Raw genomic sequence first — 15,944 nt, 5'->3', positions numbered from 1 at the left:
TTCTCTAAACACTACACACCAAATTTAAATTTTGAGTTTCAGCAAAACAGTTTGCTGAAATAGGTTCAGCATAATAATATTTTACTGGAATTCAGAATTAGCATTTTTGGCATTGCCGACATCCAGCAAACAGACGAATGTCAGAGTATTTGCTGATAATCAGTAAACCGAACTTCCTGTCTACTTAAATGACAGTCGGGAAAAGCTTGCTTACACTATCTACTTCAAATTTAATTTTTCATTGACGTTTTTTCGTTGCCGTGCTTCCAGGCACGGTACGTATTTGTTTTTTTTTTTAACTGTGAGATATTATAAAGTTTCGTGTATACATCACGCAGAAAAAAGTATCATCGAAACAAAAATATTTGAGATAAAAATAAACGTAAACTCAGTTTGTTCTGGCCACAAAAATAAAATAGGTTGATTCAAACGTACGTTATGTTCAAAGTCATGTAATATCAATGTTTAAAATAAAAATAAATATACGTTTATTTTAAAAATATTCGAGTTGAAAATAAACGTGAATATTTTTGTTTGATTTGACAGCTTTGTAAACAAAAATACATATTTTTATTTTAAACATGATTTTAGAGTTTATCTTAAACGTATTTAATGTTAAGAAAAAATATAGGGGAAATGACGGCTTCGGCATGACAGACTATTTTCGGCAACCCAAATTGAAACACTATTGTCACTGGATTTTCTTACGAAAACACTTCGCTGAATGCATGCAAACGATTCTTTATGCTTTCAGCTTCAATTTGACTATATTTTTACCACTGAGAAAAAGTAATCTAGCAGGGTTTTCTTGAAATGAAACACACGCACTACAAATTGTAGCTGATTTCGAGCTGCCGATAATAGAACAGCAGATTTACATCACAGAGAACAGACATTGAGGCTCGAACAAAATTTGTCTACAAACTTGTGTAAAGATTCCTATTCGACTTAAGCGCCACTAACGGCGACTTCCCCACTTAAAAACCCTCTTTGACAACATGATGGCGCTGGCGTTGCAAAACTTACACTACCCGCATAAACAATAACCATAAGAAGCGCCTAACCACCAATTCGGGATATCATCCCAACTTTATGTGGGATGGTCGTACCATCTGTGATATAGTTAGAGTATGGTACCCGTTTATTAGTTATTAGGGTAGACACTAAGTGCTGGTAGCGCCAAGTGGCAGTTTACAACAGATCATTTATCGATACTAGCGCCCAATTGGTCGAAAGTGATAAATTTAAAGAGGAAATCAGAAGATGCTAGCGGTACGTAACGGCGACGTTTCCACTTAACTTTACACAAGTTTCTGATCGAACTTGGCCGTCTGTTCTCTGTGTTTACATGCAGTTCAAATGGAACGGTTGCCGACAATACTCGCTCTCACTAGAGAAGATTGGAGCTTTGTAAAAGCGTTTCAAAACAGTTTTTGACAATTCTTTCGACTGAAATTGTTAGAGCAGCTGGCAGCAAAAGATTGTAAACAAACCAATACTGCATATGTGTGCGTTCCATAGAGAAAAAGGCTATAGAAAGAAGGTCGCTGCTTAGGTTGCTGAGAATACGTAAATTCCCCTATATTTATTTATTATTATAAATCATCAATGCGCGATAAAATAAAAAGGTTCGTTTCTGATCAACCTGACACACTCAAGCTGGGAAGACAGCTGTAAACCAAATGCGATTCTTCCACAATGCAACGTTTTCGAGACATGGCAAAAAATGCTGGTAACCGGGCGTTTGATGACTGTATAATGTCTCCACGTATAGAACATCTCATCCAGGAGCCAGTCCTATCTTTCGTACAGGAATATAACTGATAGGAATTCTTCCAATCAGAGTATCACCAGCTCCATTGTCGCTTCGTCCAGCTCTTGATCTAATCCGGTCACTACCAAAAACTTCAGATCGTGCGAAACCCGCATAAACGCGAACCATAAATTGACCTTACCTAAAATGGTTAAAAATTGTTTATAATCCCTGCTAAACTTTAACTGAAATGGTTATGGAACTTTACATGAACGTTTAATGATAAAGTTTCAACCTTATGTATTATGGTTTTTTGGAACTGGACCTTACAAATAATGGGTTGTTAAGAACCATTACCGTTCTTGTTTTCTCCATACATTTTCGGAAAGAGAACTATATTAGAACCTTTTAACTTATGGTTTGAGAACTTTAATGGTAATGGTTATGGTAGTCAGTAAGGTCCACGAATGGTTTTGTAACATCTATCAACTTTATCTGGAATATATCGCGAATTGGTTGCCTGTAATTTACTGATTACCAATTCACGATATATTCCACGTAATACCTTGTACAGACATACAAAGTACACTGTTGTACTACCGTTGTATTTCTTTAAGCTTGTACCTCAAATTGTACCTTTTGAGGTACTCGATTAAAGGAGTACAACGGTACTGCTTTGTATGTCTGTCAATGGTATAAAGTTGAGCGATAATACAAAACCATTAATGGACCTTACTGACTACCATAACCATTACCATTAATGTTAATAAGTAAAAACGTTCTTATATAGTTCTCTTTCTGAAAATGTATGGAGAAAACAAGAATTTGGAATGGTAATGGTTCTTAACAACCCATTATTTGTAAGGTCCAGTTCCAAAAAAACATAATACATAAGGTTGAAACTTTATCATTAAACGTTCATGTAAAGTTCCATAACCATTTCAGTTAAAGTTTAGCAAGGATTATAAACAATTTTTAACCATTTTAGGTAAGGTCAATTTATGGTTCGCGTTTATGCGGGAATGCCTAGTGAAATAACTACCATCTTCTGCGCCTTTATTGTCTCCGCCAACCATTTCCGCTTCGTCAGTCAAACACAGACATGGTGACAAAAGCTGTCAAATACAATGGATTTTGATATTGTTGAAATAAACATGCCTTTGAATTTAATTCAATCATAAATATTTTCGTTTTAAACATGTTTTCAATTTACTTTGAATAATTAATATGTTTAGAGTATAAACATTTATATTTTTAATATAAATGAACAAAATTCGTATCCGTGTTCTTCTGAGGTTGTAATCTTCGCTATCAAATTCGTTCGAAGCATTTACCTTTGAGCGGCAGATGACGCGATTGTACCTGTCTCATAGCGTTTGTATGAGAAAATGGAAGAGTTGGCAGTCTTCTTGATTTGTTGTCTTCGAAAAAAGGCAGGGCACGCTAAAATTCGTTTCTGACCGAAGTTGAACGTCTGTTCTCTGTGGTGAAAGTCAGCCTTAAATTTTGACGTTGACGTTTGACATAAACAAATTTACACGTTGACGACCGGAGTTTACAGCACAAGCTGAATCTTCCACATTTTTTTTCCACAAATTTCATCATTTTCAAAACTTATAAACTACCTTACTTGACAAAAAAGCTGTAGTTTGCTGCATAATGTCAAGCGAGATCCTTAAAGAGTCGAGGCGACTTAGAAAACTAGTAATTTACACTCAAATATATTTGACGTTATTGCTGATTTGATTGAACTAACCACACTCTTCGTTTTACAGGAACATGAAATCCTAAAACTCCAAAAAGCCATGGAAGATGCACACAACAATGTTGGACTGGGGGGAAACAATCCCGAGCTGGAAAAGTTGCAGGTAGAGAATATGAAGCTGAAGCATCGTCTTATCATTCTGAATAAGGTAGGTTGTGGTTGACCGATTGATGACTAAAGTGAAAGTGTAACACATTCCCCTATCCATCGTAGGCAATCGCAGCCGAGCTTGGTTCCAAATATAAAGTGGTTTCCGGTGATACTATATCGATTTTGGACCACCTCAATGAGCTCTTTTCGCAAGCCATCGCAACTGCATTCCCGCAGGTATGCAAGGACATCCCAGTGGTAATAACCGTTTCCAGTGCGGCCAAGTTTGGCGACTACCAATGCAACAACGCGATGCAAATTGTGCAAAAGTTGAAGGCGCTCGACATTAAAATTAATCCACGAGATGTGGCCATCAAGCTGATGGACGCACTACCAAAATCAAGTACTATTAGCAAGGTCGAAGTTGCTGGAGCAGGTTTTGTAAATGTGTTTCTGGATAAGAAATTCGGTGCCTCCGCCATTATGTCTATTCTGAAGAATGGCGTTAAACCGCCTCAGTTCGAGAAGAAGCGGGTAATTGTCGACTTTTCATCTCCAAACATTGCAAAAGAAATGCATGTTGGCCATTTACGTTCCACAATCATTGGAGACTCAATTTGTCGATTCCTAGAGTTCTTAGGACATGATGTCTTGAGGCTTAATCATGTTGGCGATTGGGGTACCCAATTTGGTATGCTGATTGCTCACTTGCAGGATCGGTTTCCCGATTACCTGAAGGTTTCTCCTCCAATCAGTGACCTGCAAGGGTTCTATAAAGAAAGTAAAACAAGATTTGATTCCGATGAGGCATTTAAGAAGCGTGCTTATGCTTGCGTTGTAAAGTTACAAAGCGGTGTTGCCGATTTTTTGAAAGCTTGGAAATTGATATGCGACGTGTCCAGGAAAGAATTCCAAAAAGTGTACGATCGATTGGATGTCAAGCTTGTAGAACGAGGTGAATCATTCTATCAGAAACGTATGGAAACAATCGTAAAAGAACTGGTATACGCTGGCTTTTTGGAAGAAGATGAAGGACGTAAGATTATGTGGGGCGAAAATAAAGACGGTATTCCTTTGACGATCATCAAATCGGACGGCGGTTTCACGTACGATACCTCAGATATGGCCGCGATCAAACAACGTTTGCACGAAGAAAAAAGTGAATGGTTGATATATGTAACGGATGCTGGCCAGGCTACCCACTTTCAAACAATATTCTCCTGTGCCCGTCGCGCCAATATACTAGATGCCAACGTACACCGTGTTGATCACGTTGGATTCGGAGTGGTGCTAGGAGAGGACGGCAAAAAATTTAAAACACGATCTGGCGACACGGTCAAGCTGACAGAGCTCTTGGATGAAGGACTAAAGCGTTCTTTAGATAAGTTACTCGAAAAGGAGCGTGATAAGGTGCTCACACCGGAAGAACTTAAACAGGCCCAGGAGTCTGTTGCGTACGGATGCATTAAATATGCTGACCTTTCACACAACAGAAATAACGAATACATTTTCTCTTTCGATAAGGTACTCAATACTAAATACTATTCGAACTATTTACGTTCGGAAGGTTTAAACTTTCCCTTCATTGCAGATGTTAGAGGATAAGGGTAATACAGCGGTTTATCTTCTGTACGCGTACACTCGCATACGCTCAATAGGTCGCAACTGTGGAGGCGACTTTGCCAACAATATCGGAAAAGTCATCAATACTACCGAGCTAACATTGGAGCACGAAAAGGAATGGAAGCTAGCAAAGGTTCTCTTGAAGTTTACCGATGTCATAAAGCTAATTTCAAAGAATCTCTGCCTGCATCACCTTTGTGAATTTGTGTACGAAGTTAGCACAACGTTTACAGAATTTTATGATAGCTGTTACTGCATTGAGAAGAATAAACAAGGTAGGAAATGGTTTACCTAGTGTAACCAAATTGGCATTACTGAAAGTTTGATTTTTAATTTTCAGGAGAAATCGTCAAGATCAATGCCGGACGTGTCTTGCTCTGTGAAGCTACATCCATGATTTTGGGCAAATGCTTCGATATTCTGGGACTGAAACCACTGCATAAAATTTAAAATCATTTCCACCTGTACTTTTTCGGTTTGAGTGAACTATTACAATAAATGTTACTTCACAATTACAATGTGAAAAAAGGTGGTATCACATCTCCCGGGACACCATTTCTCGGAAAAACCATTACGTAGATGGGAATAATCAATTTTTCGTAAAGCACAACAAAATTATGCATTATGCAATTATGTATTCAAAGATGGAAACCTATTAAACGGACACTATGTACAATTGTACGACTTTCCCCCGACTGGTACATGATATCAGTAGGATGTCTAGGCGTTGTTCATACCATGGGCAGGCAAGGGTTAACAAATAGTGAAGTGAAAAACGTTAAACTTTCGATGTTTTTCTGCCATATTCAGTGTGCCTTATATTCACCTAGCCTTCAAACCTCGGAAATCATAAGTTGATGCGAGATAATCACCCATATTCGTTGTGTGCATGTCAAAAAACTTTTTTTTTGTATGGATAATATGGTTCGAACGAAAACAAAAATAAAAGAATACATCTTCAAAATATCGATTATATCCCTCCCCCTTATTCTGCGAGTCACGTGACTTTCTCTCACCGGTGAGGTGACAATTGTCACCTCGTGTGAGGTGACTCTCCATGCAAATCAAATGGAGAGTCACCTCACACGAGGTGACCATTGTCACCTCACCGGTGAGAGAGAGTCACGTGACTCGCAGAATAGGGGGGCCTGTTTTTAATATTGAATGGTAAATACTACTCGACCAAAAAAAAAAAAACAAATCTGAATTTACTGTAAAAGTCGTTCTGTTATGTGTTACTCTGCGGGGTGAGTTTGAACAGCTGATGTGATGGATTGGCTCTTTAGAAACTGTTTATTTACTTTCAAACATAATTTCTATTATGTTACAGACCGAAAAATTGTCATGGATGCTGTATACATATATGTATACTCGTCAGGAGCCACATGTGAAAAGGACATACTCCCCCCTATTCTGCGAGTCACGTGACTCTCTCTCACCGGTGAGGTGACAATAGTCACCTCGTGTGAGGTGACTCTCCATTTGATTTGCACGGAGAGTCACCTCACACGAGGTGACCATTGTCACCTCACCGGTGACAGAGAGTCACGTGACTCGCAGAATTAGGGGGACTAGCATTTTGTAAACAAACCTTTGAAGGCCCTTTTCTCGTCAACCGAGGGTCGCCCACGCAAACCATCACTATTATCGGGAAAGGGAAAGTTTCCCCTACCCGGTGATGTTGATGGTTTGCGTTGGTGTCATATGGGTGTCGAGAAAAGAGCATTAGAAGGTTTGTTTACAAAAAGCGTGCATGCCCTTTTCACATGTTGTTCTTGAAGTAAGAAGTACGGTCCAATAATATGTAATTGCAATGAAAACCTTAAATCTTACTTTTGGGAATGCTAGGCTCGCAAACGAGTCTTGTAATATCTAATTAAGCGACATGCAGAAAACGTTAAACGTCCACAATCATTTTCATTTCATTTTCATTATGATGAACAAGGGGGTCATGTCACCGATGTGAATATTCACACCATCCATGATGCACTAGGGAAGGGGAGAGGAGTGAGCAACACAGCATCTTTACCCATGGGCAGTGATGGATCGCTCTTTTGGGACTTTTTCATGATGTACTTTTTGCTAGTACACTCAAAATAATCGACAAGTCGAAGTTACGTGAAAAATCACATAAGATGTCTCGTTTCCCTATTCTATCAGCTTTACGTGACTCACATAGCATATATGTGATACCACTTGAATATTAAAGAAAACTTCTGTTAAATCAGAGTTGGTTGGAAATGCTAACATGAAGCTTTAGTGTGATGATATATTAGCTAGAGAATGATCTTTAGAAGAGGGTAGGTGGATAGTTCCGTTAGAGTACGGCAGTATGAAAATTGAATAGAAGTTGAAAATGAGCGAAGGGCCATTAATGCGTCAGTTTTTCAAGATAGACGCACATTTTTGCCTAACCCGTACGATGTACGCGGGGACTTGAAGTATGTCTCCAAGTCCACAGGCAAAAATGTGCGTCCCTCTTTTTGCTCATAAACTGACTGCGGCTGTGGAATAGTTCTAGCGACGTTTTCATCACTACCTAAAACCCCACGTTGCGAGAGCATTTCCAGTCGATGGTGTGTTATAATGCAGTTCTTCTTTACCCAACTATTGTGTTGTTCCTCTCGTCATGACCAACGTGATCATCTCAGAGAGAAAGCAGTAGGGTGATTGTTGCGTGCTGTACCATCATCAGCATTGTTGACGGCTACTCCCGCCTTGAGTTGTTACATTCAAAGTGTTTTTTATGTTACTTCATACGCGAAGTTAACGATTTTCAGAGTTGGTTGGAAATGCTAACATGAAGCTTTAGTGTGATGATTTATTAGCTAGAGAATGATCTTTAGAAGAGGGTAGGTGGATAGTTCCGTTAGAGTATGGCAGTATGAAAATTGAATAGAAGTTGAAAATGAGCGAAGGGCCATTACTCTAACGCATCCAATGAAATTTACGTGATTTCCACATAGACAATTTCTATGTGCGTTTCACGTAAACCTTACATGGTTTCCACTTCTGAAAAAAAAGAGCGCGACACTCAGCATGGTGCACAACATGGCGGTTAGATACAGAGATGTTTTCGTTATTTTGATAAATTAATTGCAAGATGTAAGTATAAGATACAGGTTATTTTTTCCCATTGTCAAAACTCACTTTATTATTTTATTATTTTTACAGGTAGGTCTCAAGCAACCCAGCAGTTCCCCGCGGAAAAATAACTTGTATTATCACCAACCTCTATGTTATCACCCTGCACCTGATTGGAATTATTAGTGTTTCATCGGATTTCATTGTGGCTTTTTTTTATTGAATAAAAGGGCATTATTCTGATATATTGTGAAAATTCATCATAACAATAAATAAAAAAAAAATTATAAATATCGTCAATAACAATGGTACTTAAAACCACCATAACATTCATTTGCAAAATCACGTAAGTTATACGTGATGCTTATGTGACGTTGAAGCTTGACGAAATGAGTGCATCTACATGAGAATCACGTAACTCTTACGTGAAAAGTGCGATGGAAAAAATCTACGTATGTTTTCACGTACACGGATAGAAATCTCCTTATACCTTTTGGCAAATTTCTATTTTTGATTATTCATAAAATGTATAAGTCAACTAATAAGCAGACGCCTTGCAAAAAGTTAATGAAAATCATGTGTCACACATACCTTTTATGCATTCTTATAGGACCTATGTGGTTTGTCTTATGGAATGTATAAGGCTGATGTTTGGCAAAAATGTATAAGTGAAACACATGAATAAAATAATTGATTTTCGTTTCGTGTAGCATTAACGTGAACATTATTTTGAGTGTACACTCGAGAGCGCTCTCAAGTGTACCTTCAGTGAAAACACAGAGTGCGACTCTACACTCGAAAAATTCCACACGTTTGATTGAAGTGTTTAAACACTTATTTTTTTAAATGTACAATCACATTTACTTTAAGTGTATTTCACCTTGGTTCAATGTGTTGTACACGTTAATTTCTAGTGTTTCAAACTTTGAAATGTTGAAAATCTTTCAATATCTATTCAAGTGTATTGCACATTGAATCACACTACTGTTCCAAACAGATGGATTTAAAGTGTTTTGCATTTCAATACGATGTGAATTGCTTGCTCAGAAAGGTAAACATCGAAAACAAGAGTTGTGACTTTATCCTATCAACCCGCCTCATATATGAGAACAACCGTGGCACAGTGAGATCGAACGAAGACTCCAGCAGCAGCACACCCCAACAGTACATGATCGAATCCCAAATCAGACCCATGCATTAAAAAGTAGACGGGTCTGTGCCTAGGGACACGAACGGCAGCTTGACGTAGGACCTCTAGTGGACGGAGCAAATGTGAACATTTAGTTCTTTTAATTGATCAATCATCAATTATCTTAACTTAACTTTCCGTTTTTTATTTGTAAGCGTATCAAATGTGTAGTATTTATTTCAAAGAGAAAGTTGATTAAGAGAATCCAAGGGACTGTCAACTTGAGTATTTTCGATTCATCTACCCGACTTTAAAAGGTGTATTTTGAATTGTTTTGTTATTTGTGAATTTTTAAGTTTTGTGCATTTTTGTATTAAAGTGTATTCAATTCATCCCTCACAGGATTTCCTTCCGAATTATATGAATGGGGCGGGGTGGAAAGTATCGTTTGTGCAGAATATGTTAAAAGGAGGGACTTCGAGGGATTGAACTCGTGAGAGCTAATTTTCTCACAAATTTGATTTTATTGGCTTTCTGTGGACTGAATATACACCCAAAGCGAATTATTCCCACTTCTCTCAAATTCTATATGGATTTTTAACACTTCCTACCAGCGTGTTCTGGAAAATGGTCGGACGATGATTAATCTCACCAATACATTCGGGCCTACAATTCCACACCTTCTATAGATACCAGGTTGAGCCTTGATAGCAAGCTGCTTGCGGGAACTGATGACCTTGACAAATGTCCAAATAATACTCTTAACAAATGTATGTTGGTCCTGAAAAGGACCGTTTTGTAGTGATGGTTGAGTAATGCTGAGCTGAGTACGACGAGCTACTGATCCTAGCCTAGTAGTGGTGGGACTTCTTCCTCCTTCTCTATGGTTGCTCATATGAGCTCTGCAGCTCGCTGCTTGCAGGCAGCCTTTCGTTGTTGTTGTTCTTGAAAGCACTCCTCCTGCTGCTGCTGCTGCTTCTACTGCTGCTGCTGGACTGGACACCACCACTTACGGTGATTGAATGAGCACCATTCAGTGGGACCGCATCGAATTCGATTTTTAAGTCTGTGTTAGGGAATGCGCTGTTTTCAGACATTCGGTGATAATTTTGATCACCATTGCAACAGTTGGACATTTGGTATTTTTCAATAGTGACCTATTGAAAATTAACTAAGTGTTCATTTTAGCAGATTGATAGATAAATTACCAATCGTTTGGTTTGTTTAGAATTAAAATCTATCTGCAATTGGTCGAAACCTGACCTCTTTTCGTAGAGCTGTGCATTTTGGTTTTTTGAAATTGCGTGGATTCTATAAATCCTGTGGAGATCTATCTAGCCTTGATGTATGTGATTGTAGAGGGAAAAATGTAAACTTTGCGGGAGACGATGTCTTAACACTCGAAAGCAAATTTGTGAAATATGAAGTAAAACAAATCCTAGTTAGTTCTGCATGATGATTTTGTTTGATTTTATTTATCTGTAAAGTCGCCGGGAAATACAAGCTGGCGATTTGTTTTTTATGATAACTCCTTACTTGAAAACAGACAAAAACTCACAAACAGGCTGCTTTTTCATAGTATACAGTGTGATAATTCAATAATCAATAAATTATCGCAACATTTAGTGGCAAACCATTCATAAATTTTGGTAACATACATAAAATTCTATAATCCACACTAAATTTCATATGTAAGCGCCGATTGAAACAATCTTTTCGACGTCACTACAAGGGTGATTGATTAAACGAAAGAAACGAATCGTGCGGAATAAAAGCCGATGAAAAACTAATTGCACCAATATATTCAGGCCTACAATTCCAAACCTTCTATAGCCAGGTTGAGCCTTTATAGCTAGCTGCTTGCGGGAACTGATGACCTTGACCAATGTCCAAATAATACTCTTTAACAAATTTTTGGCGGCCCTGAAAGGGACCGTTTTGTAGTGATGGTTGAGTAATTCTGAGCTGGGTGTTCAACACGGATGAGGCTGTCGAGCTGAATGTCGTTTGGAGCGAGGGTGACACGCTTGGCATAGATGACTGACCCGCAGCGACTCACGAAGAGCTACTGATTCCGATCCATAGCATAGTAGTGCAGCTTCTTCCTCTTTTGATGGTTGCTGGGATCTGCAGCTCGCTGCTTGCAGGCAGCCTTTCGTTGTTACTGGAGAACAATTTTCAACGCCACACGTCGAAAGCACTGCTACTGCTACTACTGCTGCTACTAATTTCGACGATCGAACACCACCACACAGTGGTGTGGTCGTTGGGAGCGTGTGGTTCTGAGTATAGCGATGAGTGTGCAAAATATTACGCAATTCCATCCTCCCTATACGCACGCGCCCGAGGATCGGAGGCGAATGCCACTTCGACTTGTTTCGTCTACTTACTACTCTCTGACGACTGTGCTGGGGAAGCAGCATATGCATGTAGGTAAGTGGTGGATTTGTTAGTTAATTCGACGCTGTTGGACAACGCTGGACATTTACCAGTTTTTCAATAGTTTCTTGTTGAAAATTAACATTGGAATCATTGTTATCGATGCGTAGCCATATTTCTGATCGATTGGTGATAAAATGATTGAAATTGGAAAAGGGGCAGCTGAGTTATTAACGTTCAAAATCTTTCTTAATTTGTTACATGTTCCATTTTCGGTTTTCACAGAGTGTACCCCCATATAGAAATCAAAGACGTAGTCCTACGTCAAAATATATGTGAAAGCTCTGGCCTCTGGAAGTTTTGTTTATGTATTTTTCGATTCATTTTAGAGTCGGTAAAGTAGAAGTCGACAAAGTAGAATATTGAACTATGATGTGCAAAGCTATTGATATAACCATATGAGGCACATAGAATCCAAGTGTGTCACAATTCAAATCCATAGTGTTCAGGCATGATTCATAGCATAAGAGTCACACATGAAATGGATGTGTTTCACAATAAGCGCAAAATTAAGTGTGAGACACATGATGATGGCGTGTAGTATTTTTTGAGTGTGCGGATATTTTGAGTTTTGATAGGGAGATTCATAACACTAAACTATCTATTTTACCATGGGTTAACCAAAAATTCAATTGGATTTAACGTTGGCATTCTATATTTAAAGGTTACGAAAAAGTTCCAAGAGAGCGATCCATCCCATGGGGGTTAAAAAAGTTCTGCGAGGTACACTTATGGTGAACCAAGAAAGAAATGTTGTGTAAGTACCACAAGTTCAACAACGTCCAACTATGGACAGCTCAATGTTAATACCATTTACTCTTTGAATCCACGTACACCAACATGATAATATACTAAGAAACACATAAGAATGTATTGACTTCTCGACGCAAGATCTCACTAATACAACCTAGGTAGTGTAGCCGTGTAAAATCGATTTGTTTATTATTTTCAACCACGAAATCAGCTGTCAAAGTGTTCGACTTGACAGTGGTTTGTTTTTTTTATTTTCAACCAGTAAAACGCATGTATTAGTGAAACTGCTCACTAATCAATACGAAACTAACGATTTTAAATTGGCTCACTACTTGACTAGCCTATTGGTCCCAAGCAAACGATTAACGTACCAACAATCAATACGAAACTAACGATACTAAATTGGCTCACCACTTTAGTAGCCTATTGGTTCCTAGCAAACGATTAACGTACCCTATTCTAGTTGAAATTCTATTACTACACTATGTTTGTTTTGATTCGCTATGAAAGTTTGACAGATAACATCAGGGGTGTGTGGATTCATGCAGAACATGCAGGGGTGAGCGAAATAGCTTGGGACTGCTTGGGACCGTTGTTCTGGTACTGAGTGAGCCAAAAATAATAATGATTTTCTTCGAGACCCAGTGGTCTTAGAGTTACCTCTATGAACGTACCCCATTCTAGTCGAAATTCTAGTACTATGCAATGTTTGTTTTGATTCGCTATGAAAGTTTGACAGATAAAATGAGGGGTTATTGGTTTTTCGTATGTTTCGAGGGGTCCATCGATTAGCTTGGGACCGAAGATAGTACCAGAGGTGAGCCAAAAAGTTGAGCACGTTTCTTCGGGACCTACTTGTCTTAGAGTTACATACCTCTATGCTACTACCACAGACAAACCGACGTAACTCTTCATTGTGTATCTTCGTTCACGCATTTAACGGTTGATTTGAATATTATCAGTTCCGCGAACTGCGAACAATAACCCAAATAATAGAACTATTCCACAAATGGTTTAGATGATACCCGGAATACGTCGTTAACCAAATAACCATAACAATTTTATTAGGGATGTTAATGCTTATATCGACATGATATAACCACAGACAAACAGACGTAACTCTTTGAAAAAGTTATCCTTGAAAACATAGTATCTCAAAACATAGAACCTCAGTAACGACATCTCTCGGGCTTCTCGCGGAAAACAAGCTTGTTCGCCAACTCGCAAACAATATTGCATTAAAGTTCTATAGAATGTATAAAAAAAAACTTCAAAGTGATCCGATGCCAGCGCTGCGGCGAGTAGTTCGCGGAACTCATAATATTCAAATCAACCGTTAAATGCGTGCACGAAGATACACAATGAAGAGTTACGTCTGTTTGTCTGTGATATAACCAACAATCAATACGAAACTAACGATTTTAAATTGGCTCACTACTCGACTAGCCTATTGGTCCCAGGCAAACGATTAACGTATCCCATTATGCAAGCAATAAGTGCTCCGAAGACACCAAAACGATTTGACGCAAAGGTGCACTTTTATCACACTTTTTGCATTTTTGGGGCAGTCCAGTTTCAGATGCAATCAGCAATAAAATTCAGAATTTTTTTCTGTGCAGAAGGCATGACTGGCCGTGAAAAGGGTGGTAAAGGATTTGGTAAAAGATACGTCAAGTGTCATCGTGTGATAACATGCAGGGCCTGCCATTTGTCGTCTGGCTCGACGTGGTGGTGTCAAGCTCATCTCCGGTCTGATGTACGAGGAAACCCGAGGTGTGCCGAGAAAATGTGATCCGTGATGCCGTCACTGAATACGCAGCTGCCTACACGTCATCATCTTCTTCCAAAGCCTGTACTACCCGAGGTACTACCATCGGTCCTTTTCAGGGTCACCAGCATTTTCCAAAAGAGTTAATTTTCTGAACATGTCCCAACTAAAATTCATATCAAAAGGTTCTTTTCAGGGCAATCATAGTCATACTAAAGAGTATAAACAGAGAGAACCCCGCTAAAATTCCTATTCCTACACAAAACACAAGTGCCTGCTGCAGTTAACAAAAATATTTATTATATCATACCACGAAGTCCTACGTCATCATTGCGTACAACCCCAATGGGCTGTCCCTTGTAGTTTTTTTTTATTGAACACCCGTTATGACCAGTGTGGTCCTGAGTACTTAATATGGTAACCAATGTTCCATGTAGTTCGATGAGTCACGTGAGGATGTAGGTTCAAGTTTTGCTTCTCTGGCCAACGTGGTCCTGAGTACCTCATGAATTCGGAACAGTACTTAGTTGCAGTATGCATGCTCTCAAAACTCTCGACGGTGTATAACACCCATCGAAGTCGAACGCCACGACCCAACATTGACCAATTACGGGACGCCGAAGTTACCCAGGATTACACGCAGCAGCTGAAAGCTGCAATACCCACGTAAGAGCAGCTTCGCGCACTTACTCTTGAATATGGCTGGAGGCTCGTCCATTCCGCCATAGGTAGTACTGCTGCAACGGCGCTAGGCACTGCGACCCCGGACCTAAGAAATTACTGGTTTGACGGCGAATTCAGGCGGGGATGCTGTAGCACCACACGAAATTGAATATAGAGCGATACCGAAACAGACAAAAATAGGTTTTTCGAAGCAAGAAGCGCCCGTAGGAAGACCGAGATCTCGAGGCGATGGAACAGCGTCACCGCTTAAACGACACATGGAAGTTCTACGAGAAATTAAATAGTTCACGCAACGAGTTCAGGTGATTGAGAGGTGGAAGCAGAACTATGACGAGCACCTCAACGGTGATGCAGCAGAAAACAAAGGTATTACGACAAAAAGATTGGTAGGCCGGTATAACAAAATAGCTGGTGTTGACCAACTTTCAAGTGAGCTATTAAAATACGGAGCACTGGCTAGAGCGCTGCACTGGTTACTTGATAAGATTTAGAAGGAGGAGATACTATCGGAGGAGTGGATGGAAGGTGTCGTATGTTCAATCTACAAAAAGGGCGACAACTAACAATCGCACGATCACACTGCTGAGCGCCGCCCACAAATTCTAAACCGCCGCCTGTCACCATTTGCAAGATAATTCGTGGGGCAATACCAGGAGGGATTCATAGGTGCTCGCGCTACCTTTGGGATTGATCTCGGCCTCTCACATGGAAGCAGCACTATCTCCAACAATCTAGAACTGGTAAACGACAGAAGAAGCAAGGATGTTTCGGCATTGATTTCGATGACATACTTACAATGTAGTTGTAAATAAAATGTTCAAAATGAGAACGAATAACACCGGAAGGATGACATCAT

At 39.3% G+C, this 15,944-nt stretch overlaps 1 protein-coding gene across 1 annotated transcript; it reads left to right on the top strand.

Moving 5' to 3' along the window:
• Window positions 1–3,308: 3,308 nt before the first annotated feature.
• On the top strand, window positions 3,309–5,734 carry ArgRS (arginine--tRNA ligase-like protein). The gene is made up of 5 exons (XM_065234762.1): window positions 3,309–3,457; window positions 3,529–3,666; window positions 3,732–5,132; window positions 5,200–5,506; window positions 5,572–5,734. The coding sequence occupies exons 1-5, from the start codon at window positions 3,413–3,415 to the stop codon at window positions 5,679–5,681; spliced, it is 2,001 nt and encodes a 666-aa protein (XP_065090834.1). The 5' UTR covers window positions 3,309–3,412; the 3' UTR covers window positions 5,682–5,734.
• The last annotated feature ends 10,210 nt before the right edge of the window (window positions 5,735–15,944 follow it).

Source organism: Ochlerotatus camptorhynchus, unplaced genomic scaffold, assembly GCF_037179485.1.
Source record: "Ochlerotatus camptorhynchus isolate MF236.1 unplaced genomic scaffold, CSIRO-AGI_Acam_v1.1 ptg000003l, whole genome shotgun sequence".
NCBI classification, from domain to species: Eukaryota; Metazoa; Arthropoda; class Insecta; order Diptera; family Culicidae; genus Ochlerotatus; species Ochlerotatus camptorhynchus.
This window is presented reverse-complemented; position numbering and strand designations above follow the sequence as displayed.